Raw genomic sequence first — 13,915 nt, 5'->3', positions numbered from 1 at the left:
TCCAGGTAAAACCTAAATTTGTCCACTCAAATCATGTGCTGGTTCCAGAGTGACTAAGGGATAAAGAGAGACCTTCAATATGTCCCAATGAGGCTGTAAGAATTTTTGTGATTGATGGCCTGGGGCAGAGGACTGGAGGAGGAATGGGACAGGCAGGATGGACCACAGGTAGGGGAGAGCAGAGTCAGCCTCTCCTACCCTCTGCTATGTGGTCATGGCAAGTTACCCACTCTGAGCCTCAGTTTCCCATACCTATAAAATGGGCACAATGGTAATACCCACCTTGTAGGAAGAATTATATGAGTTAATGTTAGTAAGTGCATAGAGCAGCACCAAGCCCATAGCAGGTGCTCAGGGAACATTTGTCAGTAGGTACCCATGTCCCAGGCCTAAGACCTGTCCTCATTGTGCCTCTGCCTACCACCCCTGCCAGAGGGAAAACTCAGAATAGCAAGAAGGTTATTTTCTGTAGGGGAATTTCACAACCCAGGAAGTAAATGCTGGCACAGAGGCCCAGACCACAGAAGTGTCCGATGTCCCTGGCTTCCTGTCCCTCTGCCACAGGTCTGCCCCACACCCTGGTTCCTCTTGGCCAGCAGGGCTAGGCCAGGGGGTTTCTGGGACCTTTCCCCCCCACCCCTGAACTGGTGGCCAGGACCTGAACAGTGACCCCCACATCCCCCAATCAGAAGTCTCACCCCCACCAGAGTCTGACAGCCTATCCTCTCCATTTGGCAGAACTTACTGACAAGACAGGCCACCTGCCATCATTGGGCAGGATTCCAGATCTACCTGAGGCCAGGGGCATGGCCCTAGCCGAGGGAGTGACTCAGCCTCAGTTTCCTCTTCCTGAAATGGGGCTAATAATAGAACTTGCTGCACATGTTTAGGGGTTAGAAATGGATTCCGCATATCAGAAGGACTCTGGCATTGGCACTTACTTATTCACTTGACAAATATTTATCAAGCACCTACATTGTGCCTGGCACAGTTCAGGGTGCTGGGGACAGGTGCACAGGACAATGTCCTCACCCTGGGGATATATATTCCAGGATTGGAGTGACACACGGTGAACAGAGAAACTATATACAGGAAGAGGACAATGTCTGGTGACAACTGCTGTGAGGGGAAAATTGTAACAAGTAAAGGAGGTCAAGTAAGGAAGGGGGAGGCAGTTTCCCTGGAATGGACAGAAACCTGACGAAGGTGACATTGAAGCCAAGAGCCGTAGGAGGAGCTGGTGTGATGAGCCTTGTGGATACTTGGGCGAAGAGTGGTCCAGGCAGACAGAGGGGCAAGGGCAAGGGCTCTGAGGTGGAAATGAGCTTGGTGTGTTGGAAACAGCAGGGACCTGGGCAGCCAGCTTAGGCATGGGAGAGAGAGGAATACAAGATGATGTCAGAGACAAAGGAGGGGGCATCCTCCTGAAAGATAGCACCCCAACCTCCCAGGGTGTCCTCTGGTTTGGATCCAGGGTGTTCCTCCTGTTTGGGAGGGGTCTGGAGTATTATTACAGGTGGTCCTAGCCTGACACCTCCTCATGCCCTGCCCTGATGCAGGGATCACTTGGTGGTCCAGCAAGACGCTCTTGATCCCATGAGGATGAGCTCTATAATTTGAAATCTTAAGCCCTGCCCCCAAACTGCCCTCCCAGCCCCCTTGTGATTCTGGGGGTGACCTTTCCCAGACTCTGATGCTGGGGGTTCCCAGCATCTTAAGGGGCCGGACACCCAGACCATGCGCCCTTGCCCAGAAGCCGTGGTCCCTGAGCCATCCGGAGAGGCCGGTGGAGCGGGCGCCTCCCGGGCCGCTGCGGCAAAGGCTTGGCTGCCGCGCCCTCCCCCCCCCCCCCCGCGGTGATTCATCCCGCCCCCTCCCTCTCCCTCCTCCCTCGCAGGCCGCCGCGGCTGCAGTGCGCAGGAAAGCGGGGCCCGCGCCCAAGCCTAAAGGGGCCTGGGTCCGGGCATCTGGCGGATGCGCCCGGCTGCGCGCGCCAGCGCAGCAGCCTGACCAACAGCAGCCACCCGCACGGCGGGGATGCCCGGACGCCGGGCCCCGGGGCTGGGCCCCCGGCGGTAACCGGAGCGGGGGGGCCGCGCCCCCCCTCCTTCCCCCACCTGGCTGGTTCCAGAGCCGCAGCTGCTGCGCCCGCGCGCTCCCGGGGACATTCTAACGGCCGCCGGGCCCAGCGCCTCTCGCCCCGCTATTAATACCGGCGGCCCGGGAGAGGGGCGCAGCGCAGTCATGAGGACACTGCTGGCTTTCGTGGTCGGCACGGCGCTGAGTAAGTGGACGGGGGGCGCGCGGCGAGGGACACAGCGGGGCACGGCCAGGCGGCGGGGTCGCGCTCGGGACCCCGGAGAGTGGGGCGAGGGCCGCTTCCGCCCATCCCCCGGCCTGGCTGAGTCCCTCAGAAGTTGTGCGCGCCGGGCGCGGGGCTTGGGGGGGAGGGTGAAGTTGCGGGTGGGCCAGAGACCGCGGGGTCCCGCTGGCACGGCTTCGCGGCTTCGGGTGCCCAGCTGGGGGCGAGGAAACGTGGAGTCAGCTGCTCCCGGAGCCCCGCGGGCTGCAATGTGACACCCACGCCGCAGGGGGGGCTAGGGGTGGGGGAGGAGGCGGCGCCCGGAGACTGAGGCTAGAGAGATGGAGAGGCTGAAAGAGATAGTGACAGGAGAGGGAAGGGGCGAAAGACGCAGAAGGACCCGGAGTACTCTGGAGTGCTCCACTGGGAGACGGGAGATGGAAGTAAAGGGGCAGAGACGAGAGAGATGCAGAGTTTGACAGAGAAAGAGATTGAGGAGAGTTCATCTGAGCTGCAGAGAGAGCAAATTAAAAGAGGCAGAAAGAGATGGAGACACGGGGAAGAATGGAGCTTTAAAAGGGACAGGGAAAGGTGGAAAGAGCGCGGGAGAGCGAACAGAAGTGGTGGGACCTCCAGAAAAACGCCTAGAGAGAGGTGGGGGAATCAGAGACAGTTATTCAGGAATGTGGAAAGGGACAGCAGAGTAAGGGGACAAGAATAATAGAGGAAGAGACAAAGAGAAAGACCCAGAGCTGGAGGCACAGCATTAGTTAGTGACCTGGGGGTGGGGGGGGGGGGGCGGAAGGAGGTAGCAGGTAAGAATGTGGAGGAGGGACCCAAAGGAACTGGAATCCGCTGGAAGTGCAAAGGCTCTGAGGCAGGAAAGAGCTTGGTGAGTTTGGAGAAGCTGATAGGAGGTGGGAGCCTGAGGACGGAGGCAGGAGCTGTTGGGGAGGGGGTGAATGATACAGAAACTCGTGGGACTGGGGATTAGGAATGGAGTGTGGGTCTTCCCTACTTCTAGGGCCCACCTCTCCCTTTGAGGCCTTGCCTTTTCCCAGCCTTCTCTGGAGCTGGCTGGTTTTGCGGAGCAATAATGGTGGAAATGACTGCCACCTTGAACTTCTAACCCAGCTGGAATTGCAGACCCGCCACTGAGATGTCGCAGTACCTCAGACAAGTGGCCTTCTGAAGAAGGGGTACTTGGGCAGCACATACTCAGAGTTACTGAGCACAGTAACAGCCCCATTGATTGGGGCCTCCTGTGTGCCAGCCCCCTGCTGTGTGCCACCCCCCCCCCTTTGGGGTGTTACCTAACTTACGGAATCTGCTTAGCAAACTCCAGAAGCAGAGACGATTGCTTCCCTCACCATTCACAGAGGAAAACTGAGGCTCAGAGAAGATGGGTGACTTGCCAAGAGCACACAGTAAGTGGCAGAGCCAGGCTGTGTCGGCTCTGTCCATTCATCATCATTTCTGAGGGGAAACAGATGGTTTCCGAGGGGCCAACAACCCGCGAGCCTCGCATGGCCTAGGGTGATAGGAGCCCCTGCTGTCCCCACAGTATCCTCAGCCTGGGCGGGCTGTGTGGAGGTAGACTCGGAGACGGAGGCTGTGTACGGGGAGACCTTCAAAATTCTGTGCATCTCTTGCAAGCGCCGCAGCGAAACCACCGCTGAGACCTTCACTGAGTGGACCTTCCGCCAGAAGGGCACTGAGGAGTTTGTCAAGGTGTGTGGGAGCCCGGCCCGGGGTGTGGGAGGGTGAGCGTAGGTGTCTGAGTGGGGGCAGGATTGAGGGGCTGATTGTTTGCTTTCAATAATGTGCTATTCTTGATGACCTGGATTCAAGTTCCAGCTCCACCACTGACCAGCTGGTGACCTTGGGGAGATCACTGAGCCTGTCTGAGCCTCCGTTTTCTCCTCTGAAAAGATAGGGCGGTCATGGTGTTCGGCTCGTAGTCTGTGTGAGGACTGACCGAGTTGATGCACCTGGCCCATGGTTGGCACAGTGGAATTATTTTGTACCAGCAAAATGTTTTGGGTGGCCGTCATAGAGGAGAAGCAGAACGTTTTGACCTCCTTTACACGATGTGTGCTTTGAATTACAGCTGAGGAGGCGCCGTACACTTTTAGGGTCCACTGGAGAATTAGGGTCTACAGCAGCGGGGTCAGGCTGCCTCTGTCCGAGAGTGAGGCGGATGTCTGGAGACCGGGGGGAATTGTAGGAACGAATAGTGGCTGGGGGAGTGATGGGGAATGCGTGTGAGTGTGTGTCTCAGGACTAGGGGCACAATCAGGGTCTGAGGCAGACCCAGGCATGACCCCAGCCCCGCTGTGCCCTCCCTGCCTGAGCCCATGTGTGTATCCATATGTCTGTCTGTGTGTCCAGGCAAAGGACAGAGTAGAGGTCTAGGTGGGGGACATGAGCCCAGGCAGTGACCCCACCGCTGCCTGTAGATCCTGCGCTATGAGAACGAGGTGCTGCAGCTGGAGGAGGACGAGCGCTTTGAGGGCCGTGTGGTGTGGAACGGCAGTCGGGGCACCAGGGACCTGCAGGACCTGTCCATCTTCATCACAAATGTCACCTACAACCACTCAGGTGACTACGAGTGCCATGTCTACCGCCTGCTCTTCTTTGAGAACTATGAGCACAACACCACCGTCGTCAAGAAGATCCACTTGGAGGTGGTGGACAAAGGTGAGTCAGGCCCTGCCTGTCTCCCCCCACTGCCAGCCAGATGGAGGGACAGATGGCAGGTATGGGACAGGCGGGCTGCATTCTGGGCCAGCCAACTGCCTCCGGCAGCAGGGGGAACAGCACCTCTTTCCCCAACCCCAACTTTGGCCTCCATTTCCCTTCAATTCATGGAGATGTCACAGAAGGCCTCTCCCATGGAAGTTCTGGGTGTGGGACCTTTGCTGTCTGTGCTGTGTGACCTCTGGCAGGTGTCTTTCTGTCTCTGAGCTGAAGGGTTTGTTCTGTAGGAAACAGGACAGTAATGATATCTACCTTTCAGGATGTTGTTTGAAACATTCCTATGTTCCAGGGAGGTTGTGAGGATTGAGTGATATGCTGGGTGTCAGCTGCTGGCATGCCTGTATGTGGGGCGATGGTGGCAGTTCGGCTTGTCAAATAGCCTGAGAACCGCCTTCCCTTGTCACCATGGGGGATGAGATATGAGTGCATCACCTAGAGTAGTGCTCCTCCAATTCTGCACACAGCCCTCCAGGAGTCTTGCCAATGTGTGAATCCAGACCCAGCAGACCTGCTGGGCCCAGGGACCATTTCTGAAAAGCGCTCAGACAAGACTGGTGCTGCAGGTCTGAGGCCACCCTGGGTAGTAGGATCTAAGATGTTTTTGAACCGTTTCATCATTTTGCCCTCAGTTGCCTTGGATCCCTTCTCTGAACCATATTCTGAAGGATGTAAGTTGGAATTTTCCAGGGCCCTCTGAGCCATATCGGCTTAGAGAGTCGGGGAGATACCCCAGACCTTGGACCACCAAAAAGCTGTGGCAAAGATGTCCCTTGGGGCCCGCAGCACACACATACCATCATGGGCAATGTGATCGTCCTTCCTTTCCCCAAGACAGGCCTCAGCACCTCATGTAGATGCAGACCCTCTGGGCTGGGGCTCTTACAGATTGGGGAAGCCCAGGCTCAGGGAGGTAAGATTTCATGGCCAAGGTCATGGGGCTGGGACCTGAACTGGAAGCCAACCAAGCCTCTGTGACTGCCGTTTCTGCTTTGGCTTGACCCACTGTCTTCACAGTGATCTAGCAGCCCTGCTGGTGTGGTTCAGTGGCTGAGCATCGGCCCATGAACCAGGAGATCACGGTTTGATTTCTGGTCAGGGCACATGCCTGGGTTTCGGACTCAATCCCCAGTAGGGGGGTGCAGGAAGCAGCCAGTCGATGTTTCTATCTATCTCCCTTCCTCGCTAAAATCAATAAAAATATATTACACACACACACACACACACACACACACACACCCCAAAGTGATCTAGCAGAATTCAATGCAGGAGACATGTCTGAGCAACTCTTTGGTGTAGGACAACATGCTGGGTGGGCAGCCACTCACACAGAAGATGGGGCCCTGCCTGCATGAGTGTGGAGAAAGTGGAGTGGCTGTGACAAAGATGCCCCCACATACTGTGTCTTATAATCTGTGTCAATCCTGTCTCTGGAATCAATGCTGAGATGAGAGTCCGGAGGGCAGGAAGGTGCCATGATCCCGTCAGGCACGTGGTTCTTTCCATCTGTGGTCTTGCCTGGCTCAGGCTGCCGCCCTCATCTTCCTGGTGGAGGCTGGGCTCAAGCACACCCGTGGATCAGTAAGGTCTCTCTTTTTTAACATTATCTACCATATTGCTCTACTCTCAGACTCTATGTTCTTAACAACATCTATCATAATAGAGAGCTCTTTATGTTGTGTTCGCAGAGCCTATGGTTTCAGCATTGCCCCCCCCCATTCTCTAGTGTTTTTTATCTACTCTATTATAGTATTGGCTTTTAGCGTCACCCACTATATTACAGTGTTTGATATTATACTCTATACTATACTATTTTAACATTACCTAGCATACAACAGTATTTTTTTTATCATAATCCATCACACTAAAGTATTTTTAACATTATCTACCACTAGTAGCCCGGTGCACAAAATTCGTGCACATTAAAAGGGAATTAATTGCCTTCACTGGTTTGGCTCAGTGGATAGAGCATCAACCTGCAGACTCAAGGGTCCCAGGTTCGATTCCAGTCAAGGGCATGTACCTTGCTTGCGGGCACATCCCCAGTGGGAGTGTGCAGGAGGCAGCTGACTGATGTTTCTCTCTCATCGATGTTTCTAACTCTCTATCCCTCTCCCTTCCTCTCTGTAAAAAATCAATAAAATATATTTTTTTAAAAAAGGGAATTAATTAGTGGAGATATTTTAATATTGCTATTTGCCCTTTCTCTATAATAGAAGTGTGAGAGATGAAAGGAAATTAGTAAAATGTATATGAAAATAATATATAAATTTATTAATAAATAAACAGTAACAAGGATATAACAGAGGCATGATATAAAAACGACAAAAACATGATATGAAAACAACAAAAACATGATATAAAAACAAGTGATGCAAACAATGACTGATAGAGTAATTAAACTTATTCTAATATCTCCCTGTACACCACAGTAAGAGTGAAAACACTTTCAGAGTGCTTGACTAATTTCCCTTGTGATGAAGGACTTAGAACTTTAACTGTAACATCACATGCTCTTCAAACTCGAGAGAAAGCAACATATAACTGACCATGTGCAAAAACGGGTTCAGGTAGGAATATGCCTACTTTGTCTAGAGTTTGTTCTTGTGATTTATCAATAGTTATCACAAATATCACAAATGCTGGCATCACGGGAAACCGTCGTCGAATCAATTTAAATGGGAGGCCAGTGTCAGATGGGGACAAATTAATTCTTGGAATCAGAACAGCCTCTCCCTCTGCAGATCCTGTTAATACTTCAGCTTCAATAGTCTTAGGTCATAATCTTTTGATAATAAATCTGGTACCATTACAAAGACCCCATTTACTATTGAGATTTCTCAATAGCATGATGATTGCACCCACTTTCAATTTTAATTTATGACACAGCATTCCCGAAAAAGTAATACTATTAAGAAATTCGATGGGAAATTTTTCCTTTTCAGCATCATCTGTGGAATCAATGGAATCATCACTCAGATATGTGTGAAAATCTCCATTGTGTATATCCAAAATTTCATTTAATTTTTTTTAAATATATTTTATTGATTTTTCAGAGATGAAGGGAAAGAGATAGAGAGAGTTAGAAACATCGATGAGAGAGAAACATCGATCAGCTGCCTCCTGCACATCCCCCACCGGGGATGTGCCCGCAATGCAGGTACATGCCCTTGACCGGAATCGAACCCGGGACCCCCCAGTCCGCAGGCTGACGCTCTATCCACCGAGCCAAACCGGTTTCGGCTCATTTAATTTTTGAACATGATCCTTTTTTGGACAAAGAATTGCACGTTTAGATATATGTTTAATATTATCTAGAGCAGCGGTTCTCAACCTGGGCTGCACATTAGAATCACCTGGGAATCTTTTTTAAAATCCTTATTCCTGGGCCTCATCCTCTGGAAATTGTTTCTTTGTTATGGGGTGAGGCCACAACATTAGTAACAAAGAAACAGAATTAAAACTTTATTGTGGGGAGCTGCTACAGTGTTTTGGACAGGTTCAAGCCTTGGACTGATGAGAGGGCACAGTCCTCTCATTGCCACGTGCAAGTTCCAGCTTGGAGGGCAGGGCCCTCCCAACACAATTATAGCCAACAGCTGTAGTTGTAAGCTTGAACCTATGGTCCGAACGTGTGGCCCCACGTGTCTGAGTGATGTGGGCTTGATAGAGTTCAGGTGCATGTAGTTGAGTAGGATTGAAACCCAGGAGAATGTTGTAAACATCTTGGTCACGCCCTTACTTTGTCTCGTGGCATCTGCTATAAAATAAAGGCATGGCTGTGGGCATGGTTGCTGTCTCTCAGAGAAGCAGCGTCCCACCAAAACCCGGCTTTCATTCTCTTGTCTGTCTTTTCTAAGCCTTTCAGCCGCCCCCACTCAGGTTCACCCCTGGCCATGCTGGCACCTGGCACACTATAGAAAGATCTGCCTCCACACTCAGAGGGCAGGTTCCTGCCTCAAACCCCACCCTTACAGGAAACAGCTCCGGGAAACAGCTCCAGGAAACAAACAGCTTGGGGGAGGGCGCAGCCGTTGCCAAGATAACCCCTGCAGGACTGACTTCCTTCCGCTTGGTTGCGGTGGTTCCTCTGGACCTGATGAACGCCACCCATGGTTTTTATATAAGTAGATACTATCATATTTTTATCATTCCCTACCATGCTGTAGTATTTTAAAATATCAATCATATTGTAGTATTCAAAAATTTTACTTGTTATAATATATTCATCACCCACCATATTGTAGTAATTTTTAAATTTTTTGTTAATCCTCAGCAGAGGATATTTTCCATTGATTTTTTTTTTTTTTTTTTTAGAGAGAGTGGAAGGGAGAGGGAGAGACAGAGAGAGAAACATCAATGTGAGAAACATCAATGTGAGACACATCGATTGGTTGCCTCCTGCATCCTGACCAGGGCCAGGGATTGAGCCTGCAACTGAGGTATGTGCCCTTGACCAGAATCGAACCCAGGACACTTCAGTCCACAGGCCAACACTCTATCCACTGAGCCAAACCAGCTAGGGCATATTGTAGTATTTTTAACCTTACTCATCACATAATAGTATTTTACTACCCATAATATTATTGTATTATTAGCATTGTTGGCCATGCCATATCCTTTATTTATTTATTTATTTATTTTGGTGTCTGTGTGTAGAAACTGTTGAAAGTTTCATGTTAGTTTAGTCTTTTTCTAAAATATATTTTTATTGGTTTTAGAGGGGAAGGGAGAGAAAGAGATAGAAACATCAATAATGAGAGAGAATCATTGATCAGCTGTCTCCTGCACGCCCCCTGTTGGGGATCATGCCCACAACCTGGGATGTGCCCTGACCGGGAATCAAACCATGGCCTTCTGGTTCCTAGGTCGATGCTCAACCACTGAGCCACACTGGCTGGGTCATATTCTTTTTTATTTTAGTTACTCTCTTCCTGCAGTTTCAACATTACCTATCAGCCTACGTTGCTTCCTGGTAATAACTGCTAAGGAATGAACTGAGTCATTTCTAAAGGAGGGGCAGTGGGTGTTGGTGGTGAGACCTTCACTGGCTTGGCAGAGGTACAGAAGCTGGTAGGAGGCATCTGCGGCCCCCACGGGGAGTGAGGCTGGCAGATGGGAGAAGAGGGCTAATTCTATTTGGATAGCTCAGCCAAGTGTAAGTGAATCAGGAGTCTTTGGCTAGAAATAAATGATCAAGTTTATTTAAAAGTCTTCAGGTTTGCAAACTGGAAACACAACTAGACAATACTCAGAGTGTTCTGAAGAAGAAAGAAAAGCTAAGAGCTCTCACAGTAAGAAGTGCATTCATGAGAAAAATCAGTCCTACCTTCTAAGCCTCTGGATTAGCCCGAGATGTGATTTCCCAGGTGTCTAGTGGTCTGGATAATGGATGTAGTAGGTCTGGACACGTGAGCATTAGATCAAAAGTTTACGTTTCTAGACTAGCTGAATCAGGAGTAGAATCATTTCCTCTGCCTCCACCTACTTGGTTTTAGTAATTGAGCAGCTTGAGCACAGTGATTTCAGTTGATTTCCTCACTCTTTCCTCAGATGTGCCCAGTAGGAGTGAAGAATGTCTCGAGGTAGGGCAGTGTTTGAGGCTGCTGAGCAGTCCGGCCTGTAAGATTTGGGGTTTTTGAAGATATCAAAGATCTCCCCAGAGAAGGTGCCTCTGAGCTTCTCTGTGACCCTGTGCCTCACTTTCTCATCTGTAGCGAGGGAGAACGATGGTCCTCCACCTGAGATGTCTGCGCGGGTCGATGGAGACGGCACGCTCTGTACAGCAGCTATTACCAAGTCTTTCTTTGGCTGTGGAAGCTTTACAGAGCAGATGGGAGCTCAGACCCTGCAGTCAGTTATAGTCGGGGTTGAATCCTGGCGCCGAGTCCAGCCCTGGCTGTGCATTCTTGCTCAGCACCGTCCCCTCTCTAGGCCCCAGTATCCTTGTCTGGAAAATGAGCTATAGAGCAGTGTCTGTCACTGTCCTCATCAGATTGGAAGAGCAGGAGGTACAAAATTACTTAAATCCACTTGGGCATTGAGTTCCTGGAGCAGGGTTGAGAATTCTGGTGATATGAGCTGTATTGAACATATATCAATCAACTCAGTGTGCTTCCTGAGGTCAGTTGACATGGGAAACTGGAACTGTCTCTACCTTTGGGGTTGTTTTGAAGAGTCAGGGAGATGCTCAGATGAAGGCCAAAGCACAGAGCCTGGCTGAGAGCACATATTCACTGCATGAGATGCATTCATGAGATCCTTTGAGTGAATGAATGAATGAATGAATGAAGTGTGAAACCCTGTCCCCACCTCCTCCTGTGGGGAAGTAGGGGAGAAGCATCCGGCCCTGTACCCTCCCTCGCTCTGGCCCAGAAAGCATCAGTGCCATCTGCGCGGGTGAGCAGCAGGAAGTGCGCACTGACAGGGAGGAAGACCACATGGGCCCAGTGGGGGGAAGATGAGATCCTGGCCAGCCAGAGGAGGGGCTGGGGATGCAGACACCTGCGGAATCTGGCCCAGGATGCCACAGTGGCCTTCAACTCTGGTCCCCTGGCTAAGCGCACTCCTGTTACAGTTTAAATTTAGGCCCGATGAAAGGAGCCAGTGCTGTGGAAGGACAGAGGGTTTCCGGAAACAGCGCAGTAGCCAGTGCTTAGACAGTGTGTCTGTGAGTGCAGCCAAGCACCTGAGGGATGTTGACTGCCATTTTCTCTTCCCAGCAACCCTGTGAGAAGGCATGAGAATTATCGCCCTCATTTTACAGGGAATCAAGGCCCAGAGGGGGAGAGTCACTTGCCTAAGGTCACACAGCTACTAAGAGGCAAAGCCCTGACAGTCTGGCCCTAGAGCCCCTGCTCTTAAGTACTATGCTGTACTGCCCCAATAATAACAGTAATAATATTAATAATAGAACACATTTATTGACATCTACATGTCAAGCACTAGTCTACGACTTTTTAAAGCCTTTTTAATTCTGCATCACTCTCACGAAGGAGATAGGATGATCAACTTTTTACAGATGGGGAAACTGAGACCCAGAGAGGTTGAGGCACTTGCCAAGGTCACACAGCGGGCAAGTGGCAGAGCCTGCATTTAAACCCGAGCCTTCTGGTTGCAGAGCTTTAGCTCTTGGGCACCTCCAGCCACCTGACTGACACAGATGCACCTTCAAGTTACACAGGAAGGCAGGATGAGGTGATCCTGCAGCCCATCACAGCTGGTGGCGAACCACAGTAACAGTGATGACACTAGGGAAGCCCCACATTGCCATGTGCAGACCAGGCCCAGGGAGGTCGAGCCACTGTCCCAGCTGGCACACAAGCTTGAGGAACTCAGGCGGTCATGCCTCCTGAGCCTGGCCTCAGCTGCCACTTCATCCTGCCTGGCCCCTGCAGCCAACAGAGACATGGCGTCCATCGTGTCTGAGATCATGATGTATGTGCTCATCGTGGTGTTAACCATATGGCTTGTGGCTGAGATGGTTTATTGTTACAAGAAGATCGCTGCTGCCACAGAGGCTGCTGCGCAAGAAAATGCGTAAGTGGGGTCAGTGAGGAGGGGGGAGGCACCCAGGACACCCAGAGGGGAGCAGGAGTTAAGTGGGGAGGGGAGGGGAGCAACCCCGGGCACCATCTGCCAGTTGTCCCTAGAGGGGGACAGTTGTTATCAGAGACGGGAGAAGGTCCCAGCACCCTCCTCTCTCATACTCTCAGCCCCACTTCTTTTAGGACTCAGGGTTCAGGCCCAGCATACTGTCCCCCAAAGATATAGGAGTCCAGGCCCCAGCCTCTTTCTTCCCCAGGACCCAGGAGTTTGAGCCCCCAGCCCTCTCCTGCCTCAGACTCAGGACTCCAGACTCCAGCCTGGACTTCTTCTGGGTCACTAGGAGTCCAGCCTGTCGCCCCTCCTTTCTCTAACCCCGGAGCCCTGTGCTCCTGGGGCAGAGACCAAACCCTCCCCAGTCTCCTGGCGGTGGGCCAGCCTGATGAGGGGGTCACTGTCCACCTGGCCTTTGCTCCCACAGTTCGGAATACCTGGCCATCACCTCAGAAAGCAAAGAGAACTGCACGGGGGTCCAGGTGGCCGAATAGCCCTGGTAAGGTGGCTGTGTGGGCAGGGGCTGGTAAGTCTGGGAGGGGTCAGTTCGCTAGGTCCCTGATCCTGTTTCTCCCTCACCTTTAGGCCCTGGGCTCCTCAAGGCAGAGCCAGCCCCAGTGGGGAGCTTCCGGGCAGAGCCAGCCCCAGTGGGGAGCTTCCGGGCAGAGCCTGCCCCGATGGGGGCTGGCCATTCCTGGGCCCTCACAGCCTCAGAGTCCTGCCAGCGGAGCTGCTGGGGGGGGCAGGTGGCTTAGCTCACACCCTAATCCAGCCTTCTTCCTCCGCCCACTTGCCCACTCTCGCCATGCATGATGGCTACAGCAATACCGCCGCTGCCGCCCCTGCTTCTGCTGCCTGTTTTTTTTGGGGGGGGGGGGCGGTGAGGGGGGCAGCGGCTCCGCACCCCTCCTTCTTGCTGATTTGCACACATTGGCCGCTCAGACACGCACTGTGGGGCCCAGCCCCTCCCTGCCCAGCAGGGTCGTGAAGGCCGGAACAGTTTTGCGCAGGGGGTTCTGGAACCCTCTTCAGCCCTCACCGACTTTTCCCCTCCTGCTTCCTCTGGCTGGACCTGGGGTCTCCTCTCCTGTGATGCACTCTTGCCCAGCCCACCCTCTCTCACCAGCCTTGGATTGTGGCCACTTAGAAAGTGGTCCAGACAGCCTCGTCTCTCTTTACACAAGTAGTTTTGTTCGTGAAATAAAGATTCTTGGACTTGATTTCTAGTCTCTCTCGTGAACCCAGTCGCCCTCTACA

General features: G+C 52.1%; 1 protein-coding gene across 3 annotated transcripts in view; it reads left to right on the top strand.

The window, feature by feature from the left end:
• The first annotated feature begins 1,881 nt into the window (after positions 1–1,881).
• SCN1B (sodium voltage-gated channel beta subunit 1) overlaps positions 1,882–13,915 on the top strand; it is a 13,788-nt gene continuing 1,754 nt past the window's right edge. Inside the window, exons 1-6 of one of the 3 annotated variants that reach the window (XM_059666874.1) lie at positions 1,882–2,284; positions 3,867–4,033; positions 4,762–5,002; positions 12,457–12,598; positions 13,086–13,157; positions 13,244–13,878. In XM_059666874.1, coding sequence (XP_059522857.1) covers positions 2,245–2,284; positions 3,867–4,033; positions 4,762–5,002; positions 12,457–12,598; positions 13,086–13,152 — 657 coding nt within the window. In that variant the 5' untranslated portion in view covers positions 1,882–2,244 and the 3' untranslated portion in view covers positions 13,153–13,157; positions 13,244–13,878. Of the gene's footprint in view, positions 2,285–3,689; positions 3,730–3,866; positions 4,034–4,761; positions 5,003–12,456; positions 12,599–13,085; positions 13,158–13,243; positions 13,879–13,915 lie in introns of those variants that run through there. The other 2 variants (XM_059666876.1, XM_059666875.1) reach the window with 2 other exon arrangements.

Source organism: Myotis daubentonii, chromosome 15 (assembly GCF_963259705.1).
Source record: "Myotis daubentonii chromosome 15, mMyoDau2.1, whole genome shotgun sequence".
NCBI classification, from domain to species: Eukaryota; Metazoa; Chordata; class Mammalia; order Chiroptera; family Vespertilionidae; genus Myotis; species Myotis daubentonii.
This window is presented reverse-complemented; position numbering and strand designations above follow the sequence as displayed.